We start from the raw sequence: 19,728 nt of genomic DNA on the forward strand, positions 1-19,728 counted from the left end.
CAACATCTCTGCTCACTTGCATTTTGCGGGTGGAAGGGTTATAACAGCGATACCCTTTCTGATGCAGAGCATATCCAATGAAGATGCATTTTTCTGCCTTTAGATCCAGCTTTGTTCTCTTCTCATCAAGAACATGAACATAAGCTATGCAACCAAATACCTTCAAGTGAGAAATATCTGGTTTTTGGCCTGTATACATTTCTTCAGGTGTCATGCCATGGACAACTGCAGTGGGGGTTCTGTTCATAATATAAACAGCAGTTGCTACTGCTTCAGCCCAAAAATAATCAGGCATGTTTTTCTCATTTAGGATCGCCCGTCCTACTTCTGCAATATGCCTGTTCTTCCTTTCTGCAACCCCATTCTGCTGAGGGGTAGACCTGCATGAGTACTTTCTTTGAATTCCCTGTTCTTTCAGATATTCACAAAATTCTTCTGAAAAGTACTCTCCCCCTCCATCAAATCTTAGCACTTTAATATGCACACCTTTCTCTTTTTCAACCATGGCCTTAAAAGCCTTGAAATGGCTGAACACTTCACTTTTGTGCTTCATAAAATAAATCCACACCTTCCTAGTGTAGTCATCAATAAACGTCACATAATAATGGCATCCACCAATAGAAGCAGTTTTGGTTGTCCAAACATCTGAATGGATCACTTCCAAAGGTCTTCTGCTCACCTTAGCATTTTTGGGAAATGCATGTCTGGCCTACTTACCCATTTGGCATGCTTCACATACCTTTTGCATTCCCTCAACTCTGAATTTAGGCAAACCTGCAACAATGTTTTTCGTTTGCATAGATTTCAGCCTTTGTATATTCATGTGCCCAATGCGCTTGTGCCATATCTCAATATCTGCAATGACACCTCTCCCATGCGCAAACATAGCAGCTTTCACCTCAGGCATATCAACATCCAAGGTGAACATTCTGCCATTTTTGTTGCCTTTCGCAACCAAGCGGCACTTATTTTTCAAGTCCTCAACAAAGCATCCATCAGGATTAAATCTAACCTGCAGACCTTGCTCAACCATCTGGCCAACTGAAACTAGGTTCTTAGTGATTTTTGGAACATGAAGTACATCTGCCAAGTACTTCGTTTTGCCATCCTGCATAGCCAATGGCACTTTACCAACCTGCGTAATTGGGTGCGCAGTATCATCACCTGTTTCAACATAACCTGGCTTATCCAAATTTCTAACATCATGAAACCACTCACCATGACTGGTCATGTGGTTAGAGGCACCTGAATCAACATACCAAACATCATTGCAAGCTGCAGCATCTCCTGACATGGAGTTAACCATATGCTGCATCACAAAAAGGTACTCATTTCTGTCGTCACCATGCCCACTTGATGATGCATAGTTGCTTTGCTGCAACTTCCCACTTCTGATGTCATTCTGCTTTTTATAGCATGTATTCTCCTTGTGTCCAGGCTTTCCACAATAATAGCATTCTGTGCTGCTATTTACTTGCTGGTTCCTTTGCCATGAACCACGGCCTCTTTGGCTCCCCCTGCCTCTAGAACTACCACGTCCTCCTCCATAGGACTGGTTTTCCTGTTGTTGCTGTTGGTTCTGATTTCCTGCACAGCCACCAAAACGGCCTCTTCCTTTACCCCTGCCTCTACCTGTATTCGAGTAGAAAGCAGTCTCTTGAGAAGTTGAGGTGGCTGAACCACCATTCCTTTGCTCTTCACTCAGCAAGAGAGCAATAAGTTCCTGAAAATCAGGAAATGTTTCACGGACTCCAATGGATGTCCGAAACTATGCATAATCTTTCCCAAGACCATTCAAGGTCACGGACATTAAGTGCTCATCATCAACAGGTGCTCCAATGGAGGCAAGAGAATCTGCAAGGCCTTTCACCTTCAAGGAATACTCATTTATATTCAGATTTTTCCTTTGCACATTGTGCAACTCCTGCTTTAGCTGCATCTTTCGTGCTTTGGTATTTGTGCTATACAGCTTCACCAATGTATCCCATGCCTCCTTAGGCGTCTCTACATCCTGTATATGCACAATCATAGAATCTGAAATGCTAACAGACAGCCAATACAAGCATTTTCTGGCTTTTTCATGCCATTCTTTAAAGGCCTTCAATTCAGCAGGAGTGGGAGCAGCACCCAAAACTGGTTCTGCAGTTTCACCACTGATGTACTCTCAAACTCCCTTTCCCATAAGGAAGTTTGTCATCCTGAACTTCCATGCTTGGAAGTTGTTCTTGTCAAGCTTCTCACTGACAATGGTAGACAGATTCTCAGACATTTTACAAATCACGAATTGCAACAGCAACCTATAAACACAGCAAATGCCTCACAAGGGCAAATAGCAAAACTTCTGCAAAAAGCCTCACAGGGGCAGATCTGCAACACTGACGAAAGTGGTATTTCACCACACAGTCACTTCCTAGTGACGATTTTGCATCAACAGGCAACAGGCATGAATCTGCAACTCCCAATATCTCTGCACACAGGCATACGATGCAATTTCTGTGGCACCTTTCCACCGACTAGCCGCGCAGTGGTCGCACAGCGAAAAACAGGGCCTTTTTCTGAGTGCCTGCGAAGAACTTCCGCCTTCAAAACGGGCCCCGAAACGGCCTCAAATCAAAACGGGCCCCAAACTGCGCTCTCGCCACACCGCGAAGGGCCTCTTAATCTGAAACAGTGCACTCCAGGACACCACAAACTTGGCTTGCTTTCTTGAGCTCCTTACCACGAACAAGGCTCTGATACCATGTAAAGAATAAGGGAGAGAGATAGGAGACTCAAGTTCAGCTTTCTTCACAACACACAAAAGAGAGAGGACACAAGGTTGGAGGGTGAAGCCTTTCTTCACTTTTGCACACAACAACAATACAATAGAAGAGGGAAATACCCTATATGTCAAACCCTAGAATACGTGGTTCATATGTGAACCCAAACCAAAAACATACGTGGTAGTCTAACTACACCACGAGTACAACTAACATAGGCGGTGACATAAATGATAGTCATCCAGGAGATATATCGGGGGTAGAGCTTGATATCTCAACACCCAGTTGCTTTGAAAGGACCAACAAAGTCCAAACCCCTTCACTAGAGAGCCTCCCATGGTCTAGTAGGATGTAAGGGCATAGGATGATTATCTAACAATTGTCCAATGCATTGCATGCATTTATAGCATTGAGCATCCTTAAACAAGGTTTCCCACCACAAACTTACTTGCAAGAACTTTCTAGCAGTTAAGTACCCTACCTGGATTGGTTCTTTTGCCATTCTTGGAAATAACATGGCTAAGTAGGATCTTGATTCAAACATTAAATATACTCTTAGTTAGATTCAATTAAATACCTGCTTGTCTACATCTCAACAAAATCTTCTCCAAGTATCCAAGAAGATCTGTATCTAAGTAATAGACACAAAATCATCTAGATAAATGGCAATGAACTCAATGAGGTAATCTTGGAAAGTTTCAATCATAAAATTTTTGAAGGTTCATGGGGCATTTCTTAATCCAAATTCCATGACTTTGGTTGCATAAGCGCCCCATTCTATAATGAAGGAAGTTTTGGACTAATCTTCTAAAGCCACAGTGATTTGGTTATAACCACTCTAACATCTATAATTGAGTACATTGGCATGTCTTGCAACTTGACCCAAAATTTAACTAGTAAAGGATATAGGAAATGGATTAGGATAGTGTCTGGGAATTCAAATTCCTATAGTCCATAGAAATGTGAAGTTTGCAATTTTTCTTAGGCACAACCACAATAGGAAAGAGCCAATCACTATGATCAATGGCATAGATGAACCTAGCATCATGTAGGATTTGATCCAACTCAACTTTGACCTAATTGGCATAGTTAGGATTCATTTTATACATTTGTTTTCAAATTGATTTAGTATCTGGCACTAAAGGTATCCATGTTGACACAAATCAAGAGGAACTCCCCTTAAGTCTATATGACTCCATGTAAACACATCCTTGTATCTAACAAATAGATCTCTTATCATTACGAGTTGATAAAAAGAAAGATTGGTAGTTATCAGTACCATAGTAGGGTGATCTTTTGTTCCAAGGTTCAATTCTTGTGTTGGCTCTAGAATCAACTGTTCATATACTGAGTCGAGTGATAGGCACTAGTATCTCAGCAATATCCCTTTCTCCTTCAATGTCCTCAATAAAATTAATTAAAAAAATATATTTTTGCTTGGCGATTGACTCATCCTTCAACTTTTGCTTGATGTCTACAACCACTTGGAAAATGTCTAACTCTCCTACAAGTAGGATCTGCAACTCCATTAATCGTGACTTGACATCTTGAGGAAATGGATCTTGGACTTCCAAATTCTTTGGTTGACAATAACTCGTGACTTTTCAATGGTTAGCTGGTATACAGACATCTTGACTATCTGTCTTAATGATCATCTCTTATGTACCCCAATCATGGAGTACTTTTGCATTCTTCTGCCAAGGGCTTTCCAATAGGATTGGCATGCTGTTCCATAGCAATCACAATATAATAGATGCCACCTATGGAAATGACAACGTCCTACAATATACCTTTGGGTCAACTGGTCATTGGAATGCCATGTGTACTGGAAAGGTTGATGGATTATATTACTTGAACTTCAACCTCTATGTAATTTCTTAAAAGATCATATTCACTCTAGAACCCCCATCCACTATTACACCTGGTATAGTTTGTTTCTTAACCTTGATGGTGATCACTAGAACTTCTTTATTAACTATTAGAGTATCGATCATATGTATAGTGGTTAAAGATTGCACTTCCTTTGCTTGCTTGAATGACTCCTTGATCGTCTCGCTGAGCAAAGAAATCAAGACAGTTTGGATCTATTTGCACTAACTCGACAAATGTTAGACTAACTTGCATATTCTTGAATGTTTCCCATGCTCCGGCTAGCTCTGCAATAGTTTCTCGTAAAATGTTTGATTTTGCTTCTTTGGCCTTATATTTTGATGATTCCCCTCTCTTAGTGATAGAATGCCAAGTCTTCTTAGGCATTTCTACTGCTTTAGTTTTTTCCTGCAAATCCCTTGCAATTTTGGTTGCCAATGCCTTTTGTGCTTTCCAATTGATGTTTTTACTTGAAGCGTATGTGTCTTCAATGGTTGTCATCACTGCTCCTATCAACCGAGTGATCACTTAAGCATTAATTGTATCCAGTAGCTGGGCTACAATTGTTCAACATTCTAGAGCCACTTCTTTCCTTTCCTTATTATACTTAAGGAACTTCAAATGTTTCACCCAAATTGGACAATTAGAATGCAGCTGATCTTCTCCACAACAAAAGCACTTGATTTTAGATGGGTGAGTCTTCTCTTTACCATTCTACTCAAGACATGGTGGTTTGCCACTTGGTGGTCAGGCATCAGTCACCACTTGGTTTGCTGACACTTGGTGATTTTTACCATTGAACCAACAATCTGACTCATCATGCCCAAATTTGATGCAAGTACTACAAGAGTTAGTCTTGCATTCCTCTTCCACATATCCACCTCCAAAACACTTGTTACACCATTTCTCATTCTACCTCGCTTACCTTGAATGCCCAATTCTTTTAAGGCCTAGAATGGGACATATCATATAAACAAGAGATATCATATAAACAAGGACATATCATATAAACAAGAGAGTCACACCAACTACTCAATCATATGAACATATCATATAAACAAGAGATAGTCACAGCAACTACTCAATCAAATACACAGAATGTTGGTGAAGAAGAGTGACAGTTTCTAGCAGATATCCTAGAAGAGAAACAACTTAGAGGATCTACAAGATAAAAAAGACCACTTCAATGTGTCGAGACATATTTGAAGCTCTTTTAGTGTAGAACACAATCATGTTAATTTGAATGATTTTTACTCATGGCATATATTGTTAATTTCATCTCATACACAAGATTTTGATAGGTTTTCTTGCTAAAGGGAGTTGGTTCCCCAGGGGATACACATTGGAACACAAAGAGATAGAAGTTACTATAGGAGACCAATTGTAAGAGCTCAGGCTAGAGAACACATGAGCAATGAGCTAAAGCTTGGATGGTGACCTTGTTGAAGGCATCTGCAACATTAAACCATCTCCTACATACACAAAGGATAGACAGAGAATGTATTTGATATGTATGATGAAAAGTTTGTGGAAAGAATACTCCAGATTTTACCCCCATCCTTTGAGAGCCTTACAGTGGCAATGTTACTAGAGGCATGGCTATCTAGTTAGATGAACTGATAAGGCTATTGATTCAAGAGGAGGATCTGAGAAAAGGATTTAGGGATGGCCATATTGAGGGTATATTGTTGGTGGCAAAGATGCACAATACATAGTTTAAAGGAAAGAAGACTCAGAGGAATGCACAACATGTTGGAAGTTCTAAGTCCAAACCTCGATAGCACAAGCACAATCAAAGACAGCAGTGCCAATTATTTTTTGGTAAGAAGAAGTAATCTGCAAAGATCAAAATAAAATGCTATAAATATGGCAAGTTGGGTCATATTGTCAAAAATTACTATAGCAAGGCTAGTGCTAAATAGACCAACAATGGCAAGAAACCAATGGGCACATGTAGCGGAAATTGAGTGTGCTTCTGACAGGTCAAAAAGGGGTGATGCTTCTAGGAAGGATGCCAATTGTTGCAAATAGGTTATGTAAGACCTTAGGTATCTTAGGGACATCAAAATATGCATAGCATTAAATGCATCAAACATAACTAACTAAGTGTGTGGATAGCAATATAGGTGTTTTAGATGTGACTAGTCCAAGAGACTTGATCCAAACTAGGGATCTCTAAATGTTCATCTAGGAGATGATCATTGCTTATGACTAGTTCAATATGCAAATGAGAAGATAAAGCACATTTATGATGTTCTGTCAGCCATACAATGTGCTAGCCAAAAGATTTGGCCCTTGTTTGAAGATAATAAAGTTCTCTTCTTCACACAAAAAAGAATGATGGGACATGGATTGAGAGATGAAAATTTTTACAAATTGGTGGGTCACAAATCCTAGTTAGAGTGTATGCATGCTTGCACAATGTAAAAATTTGTAGTTATGGCACCAAATGTATGGGCACCTTAATTTCAAATGAATGCAATTTCTTGCATGCAAGAACATGGTGGAAGGATTCCCCTCAGTCAAACAGTGTGAGTTGTGTGAAGGATTTCTTTATGGGAAACAACACAGAGAAACTTTTCCCAAGGGTTAGGTTACAAGAGCCAAGAGGCCATTAGAGTTGGTGCATACTAATATTCTAGGTTATATGACCAATACACCATCACTTAGTGGTAGAAAATATTTTATAACATTTATTATTGAGTATACCAGAAATGCAATATGTCTACACATGAAGAAAATATCTAAACCACTTGTAAATCTCAAAGAGGTCAAGACTATGAAAAAATTTTAGATTGGTTGTTGAATCAAATGCCTTAGATCCAACAATGGGGGAGAATATACCTCCAAAGAGTTTACTGAGTACTATAAAAAAGGAGGAATATGCATAGAATTTTCTTTTCCTAAAACATAGTAGCAAACTAGAAGAACCACACCATTATTGAGTGTGTGAGGAGAATGATGCAAACAAAGGACAGCCTGAGAAGTTTTGGGTGGATGCAACTTCTTGCACAATGATTTATTTGATAAATCAATCACCTAGTAATGCTTTAGTTGATATGACACCAAAGGAAGCATAGAGCGGACATAAGCCAAATGTACATCATCTTAGAGTATTTGGATCAGATCCCTAGGCCCATGTGTCAAAGGATATGAGTGGTAAGTTTGATGCCAAGAGTGAGAAATGCATTTCCTTTGGGTACACAGAGAAATACAATGCTTATAAGTTGTATAAACTTGTAGCGCACAAGACTTTTGCTTCCATAATATGGTGCTTGATGAGAAGGCAAAGCAACTTGCTACTTGCATCATGGTTACACATAATCAAATGGAAGACTAGAGAAATAAGTGGTTGAAAATGATAGCAATGCAGATTTGTAAACATCCATACAATGTGGAATATTTGATATCATGCTACCTAGTGTGAGTAGGAACAATCCATAGAATCGAGGAGTATCTCCTAGACTTTTACAAATTCTCAATTGGATAATGCATCTCATGGTCCATTTCAAGACCAAAAAGTCACATAATCCAAGCCAATGCCAAGGTGTGGGCAAAGAAGCTAGTGGATTAGGCAGAGGAAATTGCCAAGGATGTGAAGACAAGAAGGGTGCAAATAGCCTATAGGGTTAAAGAACCTATGAACTTTTGAAAGGAAGTACAATCCAAGCAATTGGTTGATGCCATAGAAGAAGAGTATAATTGGCATGCTGAAAAAGGATGTTCAAAATTTGGTGAACCACCCAAAATAATTAAGAATGTCATTAGCAACAAATGGGCCTACAAAGTCAAGCAACAAGGTAATGGGAGGGATATGGGAGCGTAGATGAGTATAAGAAAGATTGGTGGGAAAAGGATATGCTCAGTAGGAGGGCATTGACTATGAGGAGACATTTGCGATAGTCACAAAGATGAAGACAATCTACGTTATTCTTTCTCTTGCTTGTAGTATGGGGTGACACTTACATTAGGTGGATGTTAATGCTATGTTCTATAATGGAGAGATACAAGAAGTGTATTATACAAAAGGATTTGTGGAGAAAGGATCCAAGAACTTAGTGTGGGGGTTAAAGGTCACTGTGCCTTTACCCCGGTTATGTACAATACTCAAACACATATATAAATGAATGAAAAAGAAGATTAGGGTAATTCTGCACCCACCAAAACTTGTATGGCTCTCTATTTCTCTCTCTCCCTCTTCCATTCTTGCTTCTGTTGAGAGCACTCTCAACTGGTATCAGAGCCCGGGTGATCTAGCTGAGCATGCGTGAATGCTTGGAAGCTCAGCAGCTCTGTGGGAGGAAGGAGAAGCTCTGTGGGAAGCTTTGTGGGGGACTTTACTTGTATCCGAGTGTGCAGAGACCTTGGAGGAACCTTTAGAAAAGTCACTTTGGCTTTGCGAAGTGGTTTTGAGAGCCTATTAAATGGTTTCAAAGAAAAAGTCGTTTTTTGAGTTTTTTCCTGTTCCGTTCGATGACAGAGACTCTGTATTGACTTGTAGAGGCAACTATTGCTTGTTTTTGGTATCCACTTCACTTTAGGAGCTAAGAAACACCTTCATTCTTAAATCTGGGATCATTTCATTGGATTTCTCACTCACTGTGTCAGTTTCTGCATTTTTATGCCCGGGTGTTGGAACTCAAGTTTGGAGCATCCATTTGTAGATTTATCAGTTCCGGTGGACTCAGGAGGTCCTAAAACTTCTATGTTGCTCATCATCGCACTCCAGTGGAGTTTATAAATAGCTCTGTTTCCAAAAATGTTTTTCAATCTGTGTGTTGGACACAGTGATTGAGACCATGGTTTCCAAAACCATCTATCCCATTGCGTTTCAAACGCCCAAAAACCCCTACCTATCAGTTCTTGCGCGATTCGGTGGAGTATTTTCAGAGTTATAGATCTGTGTATTCGATTTCGTCTCTGTTATGCATTTTTTATTCTAAGGTTATGAAACCTTAGATTTATACCACATGGCAGTGGATAAGTGTTGACTCCCATTTCTCACTCATTGGTTGGGATTTTGGAGTTCCGGCAGAAGAGAGATACTTGTAGATTTTCTTGCTGAGTCCGATTATGCAATGGCATCCATGTTTTGAGGCATCTCAGGTTCTATTTTTAGTAGCGATCTTTTCCATGGGTTTCTTGAGCATACCTTATGCAGATCACTCTGGTTGTAGTTTGAGCCATGTGCACTCATTCGTGGTGTGCATTAGGTTGTAGTGGACGATTTATAGGCCATTTGGATGCATTGCGGTCCTTATTGGATGTGTTGATAGGCCCAAATTGCCTTGTGGGATGCTATTTTTATGGATGCTTTGCACATGGATGCTATTTTATGCTGAGGGATAGCTTTGACACATTGCAGGTGATGCACCGATAGTGCTATGCTCTCTTGGATGAGATATTATTAATACATATGCCAGTGGATGGTGTTTATGCTTGAGTCATTTGGCACTTATTGGCATTTTGGATTGCCATTGCAGTTGGCATTTTCTTTTGGGCCGGATTTGCTCATATGGATGCATAGTATATGCACATGAGTTTTGGTGATATTTCACTCTATTGTGGCATACACATTGGGGTGCACTTGGTATTTGGTGTGATTCTCTCTTGTAGGCACTAGCATTTGGGATTTTTTGCTTCATTTGCATGATGGCATCCTCTTCCATGTCTGAAAAGGAGGTCTTTAGCATTAAAAAGTTTGATAGGACAAACTTTTCTTTGTGGAAAGAACAAATAAGGGATGTGCTTATTCAAAAGAAGCAGATTAAACCCTTGACAGGGATTGAAGCTAAGCCTGCAAATATGTCTAAGGATGATTGGAATGAGTTGGATGCATTAGCAAAATCTACTATTAGACTTCATCTTGTAGAGTCAATTTATTTCACAGTAGTAAATGAGCAAACTATGGAAGATTTGTGGAAGAAACTGTGTGCCACTTATGAAAAGGAAAGTGCCTCTAATAAAGTTTACCTCATGAAGAGGTTGTTTGAGCTGCAGATGAAGGAATGGGTCTCCATTGCTTCTCACTTGAATGAATTCAATATTATTTTCAGCCAGCTTCAGGATTAGAAGATGAATTTTGATGCGGAGACTAAGGCAATATTTCTCTTATGCTCATTGCCATCCTCATGGGATACCTTCCATACAGCTGTCAGTAACTCTGCACCTAGTGGAGTACTGAAATTTGATGATGTTGTGGGTAGCTTGTTGGCTGAGGAGATTAGAGGGAAGTCTATGGATGGCAACAAGTAGGATGCAGCCTTAAATGTGCAAAGGGGTAGATCACACTTTAGGGGGAAGTCCCAAGAAAGAGAGAAGTCTCGTAGCAAATCCAGGGCACAGAACATTGAGTGTTACCACTGTGGCAAGAAGGGCCATATGAAAAAGGATTGCTACAAGCTAAAAAGAGAGCAAAAGGATAAGAAAAAGAATGCAAATTGGGGTGCAAATCAAAAGGATGAGAGTCTAAGGGATGACAAAGGAAAAGTGAAGATCGAGGAGATCAATGCAGTCACACATGATAGTGACAATGACATTCTCTTCATGTCTAGTTTATCTACAAAGTTGCTTACCACTTCAGATGATGCATATTCCCAGGATTGGATTTTGGATTCTGGTGCTTCATTCCATGTTACTCCCCATAGGGAATGGTTCTCCACTTATGATAGTGGAAAGACAGCTTGTGTGCATCTTGGAAATGACTATGCATGTGACATAGTGGGAGTAGGTGACATAAAGTTTTCTTTTGCAAATGGGTCTATATTTATTTTGAAACATGTGAGACATGTGCCTAAGTTGACCAAGAGTCTTATTTCAGTGGGTCAGCTAGATGATGCTGGTTTTCACACCACTTTTGTCTTTCAGAGTTGGAAAATTCAAAAGAGCTCTATGCTTTTGGCCAGGGGTGCCAAGTGTGGGACTTTGTATCCCTTACATGTATTAGGGGTATTTGATCATGTTGTTGCAATAACCGAGCAGCCAAGCACTTCTTTGTGGCATTGTAGGTTGGGGCACATGAGCCAGAATGGAATGAAACTCTTATGCCATTTGGGTTATGTACCGCATTTGAGTTTCTCTGATTTTGAATTTTGTGGGCACTCTCTATGGGAAGCAAACTAAATTAGCCCATAAAAGAAGGGGAAAGAAAGAGTGTGAAAATCTTGATTTGGTGCATTTAGACGTATGTGGTCCCATGCCTACACGGTCATTAGGTAGGGCTGAATACTATGTGACATTCATTGATGATGCAACTAGGAAAGTGTGGGCTTATGCTATAGCTCGGAAGAGTGATGTGTTTCAGGTATTTCAGAAATGGCTGGCCTTGGTTGAGAATCAGTCAGGTAGAATGCTTAAATGCCTACGGACTGACAATGGTGGAGAGTATCTCTTCATGACTTTCAGCATTTTTGTGATACATGTGGGATTAAGAGGGAGCTCACATCCCCTCGTACTCCAGAGCAAAATCCAGTTACAGAAAAGATGAACCGTACCATTCAAGAAAGGTTGCAATGCATGCTTTCCAATGCAAGTTTTTTTGGTGGTTTTTGGGCTGAGGCAATGAAGACTGCAGTGCATGTGATCAATAGATCACCTAGTAAGAGTTTGGATGGTGGTATTCTTGAAGAGGCATGGAGTGGCAAGAAGCCCTCTTACTCTCATTTGCATACATTTGGATGTGAGGCATATGCACATGTGCCAAAAGAGCCTCGAAAGAAGCTAGATCCTAAGTCTATGAAATGCATCTTTCTGGGTTTTGGTGAAAGTGGGGAGATGGGCTATCATCTCTGGGATCCAGAAGCAAAGAAGATCATATGCAGCCATAATGTAGTCTTCAATGAGAAGAAGATGCATAAGGCACCCATGAGGGATGTGGAAATGAGGAGAATCACTTTCCATGATGTGAATCCACCTGCATATGTTGATAGACAGCAAGCTGTCCATGCACCAAATGTGCAAGAAATGGTACCACCAAGTACTCCCACAGGTATACAATAAAGGGTAGATGATGGATCATCTATTGGTGGAAATGATGAGCCAAATGTGGCTGATATGCAGGTGGGACAACAAGTTAAAATGCCCTTGAGAAGATCATCTAGAGTGTCTAGACTGCCTGATAGGTTTGTTCCAGGGGTAGATTATGTGATGCTTATTGATTGTGGGGAGCCTTCTTGCTACAGAGAGGCTATGCATTAGGAAAAAAGGGAGCTCATTTTGGGGCCCTGTAAGAAATTCACTATTTTCTCTTTTCTCTCTCTACAAAAGCAAGAAAATATGGATACTTGCATGAGAAATGTCAGTGTGAAAAGGAATAAATATATTCTTTCACATGCTTTACATTCAATTTCATATAAGAGCAACACTTTTCTGTGCAGAATTTGGTGATTCTGACACCGCAGACACGTCCGAAACAGCCAAAACCCCAAGAACGGCACCGGAAATGTTGGAATCAGACATCCAGAGGCCCGAAAGCGGCCAAAAAAGGCCGAAAAGTGAGATTTTGCGAAAGGTACCAAATCGCGTTTTTTTGCAAATCTCACTTTTCGGCCTTTTTTGGCCGTTTCCAGGCCTCTCGATGTCCGATTCCAGTGTTTCCAGTGCTGTTCTAGGGGTTTTGGGCCATTCCGGACGCGTTTGCGGTGTCAGAATCACCAAATTTTGCACAAAAAAAATATATTTTTTTAAGATTCAAATTAGATCACCTCATTAATGTGACATGCTTCTACGAACATATAGTACTATTTCTTTTTCTTATTTTCATCTTCTTTTATTGAATTATCAATGTTACGTTGGCGCACTCCTGATTGGTTGAGAGCCTACTTTCTCTCTCTTCTAAAAGGCCCAAAAATGAGCTTCCTTTTCTTCTAATGATGCGCGAGGATCAATGTAAGTGGGAGTATGCTATACAATTAGAGATGATTTTACTTATGAAGAATAAGACTTGGGACTTGGTTTCTTTGCCACATGGAAAGAAAGCATTGCCATGTAAATGGGTCTACAAAATGAAGGTCACAGGTGATGATGTGCCTAGGTACAAGGCCTGTTTCATCGCTAAAGGGTTCAAGCAAGAGAAGGGTGTGGACTTTGATGAGATATTCTCTCCGGTTGTAAAGATGACCACACTTAGATGCATGCTTGGACTAGTGGCAGTAGAGGATATGGAGCTTATGCAGATGGATGTCAAGACAGCTTTCTTGCATGGGGATTTGCATGAGGAAATTTACATGGTGCAGCCGGAAGGCTTTGAAGAAAAGAGCAAAGAACATTTAGTCTGCAAGCTAAAGAAGAGTCTCTATGGTATTAAGCAAGCACCTAGAGAATGGTATCAGAAGTTTGATGCTTTCATTTGGTCCCAGGGTTTTAGAAGGAGTGAAATTGATCACTACCTCTACACTAAAAGGGCTAAGGATAATAGCCTAATAATCTTGGCACTATATGTGGATGATATGCTATTGGCTAGCAAGAATACTTATGAGCTAGATGCATTAAAGGCCAAGTTGCATGAGGCCTTTGATATGAAGGATTTGGGACTTGCAGGTCATATTCTTGGTATGCGCATCACGTGTGATCAGAGTAGGAAACTCCTTTGGCTTTCACAAAAAGAGTATGTTACAAAAGTATTGTAGCATTTCAATATGGAGGGGGGGAAGGCAGTGAGTACTCCATTGCCTCCATATGTGAAACTGAGTCATACAAATAGTACTCCATTGCCTCCATCTGTGAAACTGAGTCATACAAATAGTCCCAAATCAGATGAGGAAAGGGCCATGATGGCCAAGGTTCCTTATGCATCAGTAGTTGGGAGTCTTATGTATGCTATGATAGCTACTAGACCAAACATTGCATTTACAGTGGGAGTTGTTAGCCGGTATACGGCTAATCCAGAAAAGAGGCATTGGGAGGCAGTTAAGTGCATCATGAGGTACATGAAGGGTACCAAGGAGATGTGCATCTGCTTTGGTAGAGGAGACATACGTGTACTTGGGTACACAAATTCAAAATATACAGGACATGTGGATAGTAGGAGATCCACTTTTGGTTATGTGTTCACCTTTGTAGGTGGTGCACTGTCGTGGATGTCTCATGCACAGAAGTGCGTTGCTTTGTCTACCACAGAGGCTGAGTATGTTGCAGCCATAGAGGGTTGCAAGGAGGCTATATAGCTTGATCGTCTAGTAGCAGATTTGGGGATTCATACAGGTGTACCGACATTACATAGTGATTCCATGAGTGCTATTCAGCTAGCATGGAATCCGGTCTTTCATGCAAAGACCAAACACATTGAGGTCAGGTACCATTTCATCAGGGAGGTACTTGAGGACAAGCGCATATAGCTTGTCAAGGTTCATACAGATGATAACCCTGCAGATATGCTAACGAAGAGTCTACCTAGTCAGTGGTTTGAGTATTGTTGTGTATTAATGGGCATTGGATAGTATGCTCACTGGTTGTTCTCCCTTAAAGGCACATTGTCCTTTAAGTGGGAGGTTGTGGGGGTTAAAGGTCACTGTGCCTTTACCCCAGTTATGTACAACATTCAAACACATATATAAATGAATGAAAAAGAAGATTAGGATGGTTCTGCACCCACCAAAACTTATGTGGCTCTCTGTTTCTCTCTCTCCCTCTTTTGTTCTTGCTTCTGTTGAGAGCACTCTCACTTAGTGTGCAAGCTAGAAAAGGCATTCTATGGTGGCCTCAAGCAAGACCCACGATCTTGGTAATTGACACTTATTTTAAACAAGAAGGCTTCAAAAGATGTGAAATCGATCATGGGGTGTATGTGAAGAGAAATGAGATGCTTTCACAATCATAGCACTATATGTGGATGACCTTATTATAGCAGGTAGCAAACAACAAGCCGATTAAGGAGGTCAAGGTCATTCTTTGTAGATATTGTGAAATGCATGATTTGGGATTCTTGCATTACATTTTTGGTGTTGATATGGAACAAATAAAGGAAGGCATGTCTCTAAGTCCAACAAGGTATATTGACTCTATGAGGGAGTCATCTGGAATGTTTGAGGCCATACCTTGGAGTATACCTATTGAAAATGGGCACAATATGCTAAAGTTACAGAGTGCAAAATTTTTAGATCCTACATTTTACCAATGAGCAATCGGTAAGCTCATCTACTTAATAAGCTCATCTACTTAATGGCATTAACACAACCTGATATTTTCTATGGTGTAGGGTTGTTTGAGCCAGTTGATGGAAAAGCTGAGTGTGCACCATTGGAAATGGGTAAAGCATAGTTTTAGATACCATAGTGGGACAACCAATCATAAGGCTAGCATATCTAAAAGAGAGCCCAAATGCAAAACCACATTTTTAGGGGTTCCATGATGCAAATTGGGGAGGAGGCCCCAAACACATGTCTATTTTAAGATGCACATTCATGCTAAATACTCATTGTGTGTATTATTCTAGCAAGAAGCAAGACACCATGGAATTATCTACCATATATATCTCTTGCATGGTGTGCATGTGAAGCAATATGGCTTTGAAGGCTCTTGGTGAGTCTTCGTCTAGTCCAAGGTGGTGCTACCATGACCTATTGTGATAATTGAGTGCTCATTGGCAAAGAATCCAAAAGATCATGGGAGGTCCAAGCACATTGATATCTACTACCATTTCATATGACATTAGGTGAAAGAAGGAACTATTCAACTAGTTCATTATTTCTTCAAGGACTAGGCTATAAATTTGTTTACAAAAACCTTACCTCATGAGAGGTTTGAGAAGTTCAAATCCTGCCTATCTCTTTGCAATATAGATATCATACAGTGATGGGGGAGTGTTTAAGTATGGGTCATTAGGCTGGTCATTTCTCATGTATATATGATGATACATATGTTGAAATATTGTAAGTATGGAGCCATAGAGAGTTATCTCAAGGGATCCTAATTCCATGTGTAGATAGTCCTTATGGACTTTGGGAAGCTTCCGTAGGGCTCCATATGTATTGTATCATTTTCATCCTTTTGGCATGTGAGAGTGTAAATTTGTGTATAGCCTATTGTGCATGTGATCTCTCTCATCTCTCTTTGTTGTGTGCTTAGAATGTTGGATTGTGTGTCCTCATTTAGAGCTATGTGCTATTTCACAAACCTATTCCCCATGTGTGAGCCCCCATATGAGGAGGACAAGGTGGCAAGTCACATGGAATAGTCTCAATTTGGGATTGAAAGTGAAAGAAAATATCAAATGCTAACTTTGATAGGGATTTAAATGAATAATTTTTGGCTTGTATCCAAATGTTACTTGGATAGGAAACATAGATTGGGATTTGGTTAAGAACTTTGAACTAGGTTTTGCTACATAATCCTAGACTCCATCAATCTCAATCATACAAAATTAATGACCTGATACCTAGAAGTGAACAACATCAGTATTTGCATTATAAAAAATGGCCTCGCGAGTTCCATGAAGCATAGCATTTGTCAAGCATCCCTTGCCTCTAGTTATTATTAGCTTGCCTATTAGGCCAAGTAATCTCATTGGATACATTTATATCTTACACATCATATTTATCTTTCTAACTATCACACAAGTCCCTTTCCAAACCACTAAGAACAAACCAATTCCCTTCAATCCATCAAGGCTACTTTGAATCATGTTGAAATCCAAACCACTAAGGAAAACCCCAAGAGACTTCAACCTATCATTCCTACTTTGAACCATGTTGAAATCTCCAACCAATTCATGAAAATAGGTGCATGTAGGCAAATAACAAACACCTATCCACCAATAAGAAAAAATTGAATAGTTTTTCATGTCCATTCAAAAGGAGTTACAAATGTAGTCTCACTTGTGAAGTAGAAAACTAGTTTTTCTCCCTATTTAAGAGAGCAAGTCTTTTCATGATCTCTCTAGTGCCTAATTTCAACCAAATCATGAAAATACGTGCACGTAGAGAAATAACAAACACTTACCAATGAAAAAAATTTTACTAGTTTTTCATGTCCATTCAAAAGGAATTACAAATGTAGTCTCACTTGTGAAGTAGAAAACTAGCTTTTCTCCCTATTTAAGACAGCAAGTCTCTTCATGATCTCTCTAGCGCCTACTTTCACTTTATGTAGAGCAATGAAATGAGGATGAAATCAAAACAATTATAACAACTTGAAAATCACATATGAACACTTGTAGCTTGAAGTGAATCCTTATCCATTAATAAAAATCTTGCATTAAGAGAGCAAGCCTTTTCATGATATCTCTAGTGCCTACTTTCACTTTATGTAGAGCAATGAAATGAGGATGAAATCAAACCAATTATAACAACTTGAAAATCACATATGAACACTTGTAGCTTGAAGTGAATCTTTATCCATTAACAAAAACCTTGCATAAGTTTCCTTTTCCTTTCTTTTTTTTGGATTGAGGCTCTTTGGCTAACCACCTTTTTGACTACTTAGTGAATTGTTTTGTAATATAATCCTTGTTCTCTTAACTTGTTTATATTCATATAACCCAATAAAGGATGGAGGACGTTTAAAATCTTTAGTTTGCTACTGCTATTTTAAACATACCATGCAAGATGTTATTTGTTTGGGTGAAAGCATTACAAATAGATAATGTGCAAATGTGCAATACTAATTTTTTTCAATATGAAAATGCTATAAGGATTGTTGTAATATTGTCTCATGTTTTGATTCTCTATAGAATCTCCATAAATGGTGTTGGGTAGTAGTGTTGTGAGAGAGCCTTCTAAGGAAAATATGGACATTGAGATTTAAAATCAATTAGAGCACTGTGTGCCTGTGAGCAAGGTTGCAAGTTAGTGCTAGCTTCTTATCTTATGGATAGTAATGTTTAACCATCAAGCATTGGAGTGTATGTCCAATACCATACCTACAAAGAAGCAAAATACCTATTTTCCTCTCCCTCTCCCTCCCTCTCCCCTCCCCTCCCCTCAAGGTCTCTCTCTCTCTCTCTCTCTCTCTCTCTCTCTCTCTCTCTCTCTCTCTCTCTCTCTCTCTCTCTCTTGCTTGTGTATGTGCTTGCCATGCCATATCAAATTCTTGTGTCAAATGAAATTGAAAGGCTATGGAGGATTCATAAAAAGTCATCTAACTAATTTTTTATGACCGTTGTAACTATTCATATAATGATCAAATTACGACACTACCAACATGTAATTCTTACCTATTTAAAACCCTTTACCTTTCTTTTGTTTGAATGTGTTGTCTATAAATATTATCAATAAATTGTAGAGTGAGGGTAAGACATTTAAATTTAAAACAATGATAAAATGTTCTATTAGTTCAATTCTCTCAAGGGATGTTGAGATATTCACTAAATATAGGCTTTTAAACATTATTTTTTTCATTTCCTTCTAACCTTTAATTTATGATTGCTAATGTCTAGGGGGCTGCAACAATTTGCTATGTTGCATTACATCCATATGTAAATGGAATAAATGGTGGGTATTTTGTGAATGGTAGAGAATCAAGTGTTATTTGGCTATCCAGAAATCCTCAAATTGCCCAAAAACTTTGGGAATGTAGTGATCGACTAGTCTCATCTTGTTCCAAACTTGCATGTGAAGTGTAGCTTGTTTTATCAATAATTAGTATGGTACGAATATTTATCACAAATAATATTCTCCTTATCATGTAATATTGTTATGAAATTTCACAAATGTTAAATCACTAGGTTAGAGAATGAGATAAACTAGCCAATAAGATAAATTATTTGTTAAAGTTTATTATGTTGTTTCAAGTACTTAGTTTTTCATGAGAGTAGTTCCAAATACCTTTTAAAACATTATTTGAATGTTTAAATTTTTTTTGTCTATCACATAGAATTTGTACCATGTTGTTTTACAATGGAAGATGACACGTATCTATACATGTACTATAATTGAAAAATGTATACATATTTTTCACTTGTCATACAAAATCAAAATGCCCTATTAACTTTGTTGGGGAGGTTAAGTGAAGGGCAATAATATTTCCTATTAAGTGAGATCTATTGCATGTTGCCCACTTTAAGTTCTAGATTTCAACTAGATGAGGTGAAATTTAAACCTATTCATTAAAAAACATAATAATTTTATATAGATTTTTGTGTTGGGAAGTTTTTGGAAATCCTAAA

General features: G+C 39.1%; 1 protein-coding gene across 1 annotated transcript in view; it reads left to right on the forward strand.

Annotated features, from left to right (window-relative positions):
- The window catches only part of LOC147888816 (short-chain dehydrogenase TIC 32 B, chloroplastic-like), a 53,478-nt gene extending 34,293 nt beyond the window's left edge, over positions 1 to 19,185 (forward strand). Inside the window, exon 8 of the mRNA XM_087392372.1 lies at positions 19,000 to 19,185. Within this exon, the coding sequence (XP_087248498.1) occupies positions 19,000 to 19,185 (186 nt within the window). The remainder of the gene's footprint in view (positions 1 to 18,999) is intronic.
- The last annotated feature ends 543 nt before the right edge of the window (positions 19,186 to 19,728 follow it).

This window comes from Dipteris shenzhenensis, chromosome 21, assembly GCF_047967505.1.
Source record: "Dipteris shenzhenensis isolate YYH24624 ecotype China chromosome 21, Dip_SZ_1.0, whole genome shotgun sequence".
NCBI lineage: Eukaryota > Viridiplantae > Streptophyta > Polypodiopsida > Gleicheniales > Dipteridaceae > Dipteris > Dipteris shenzhenensis.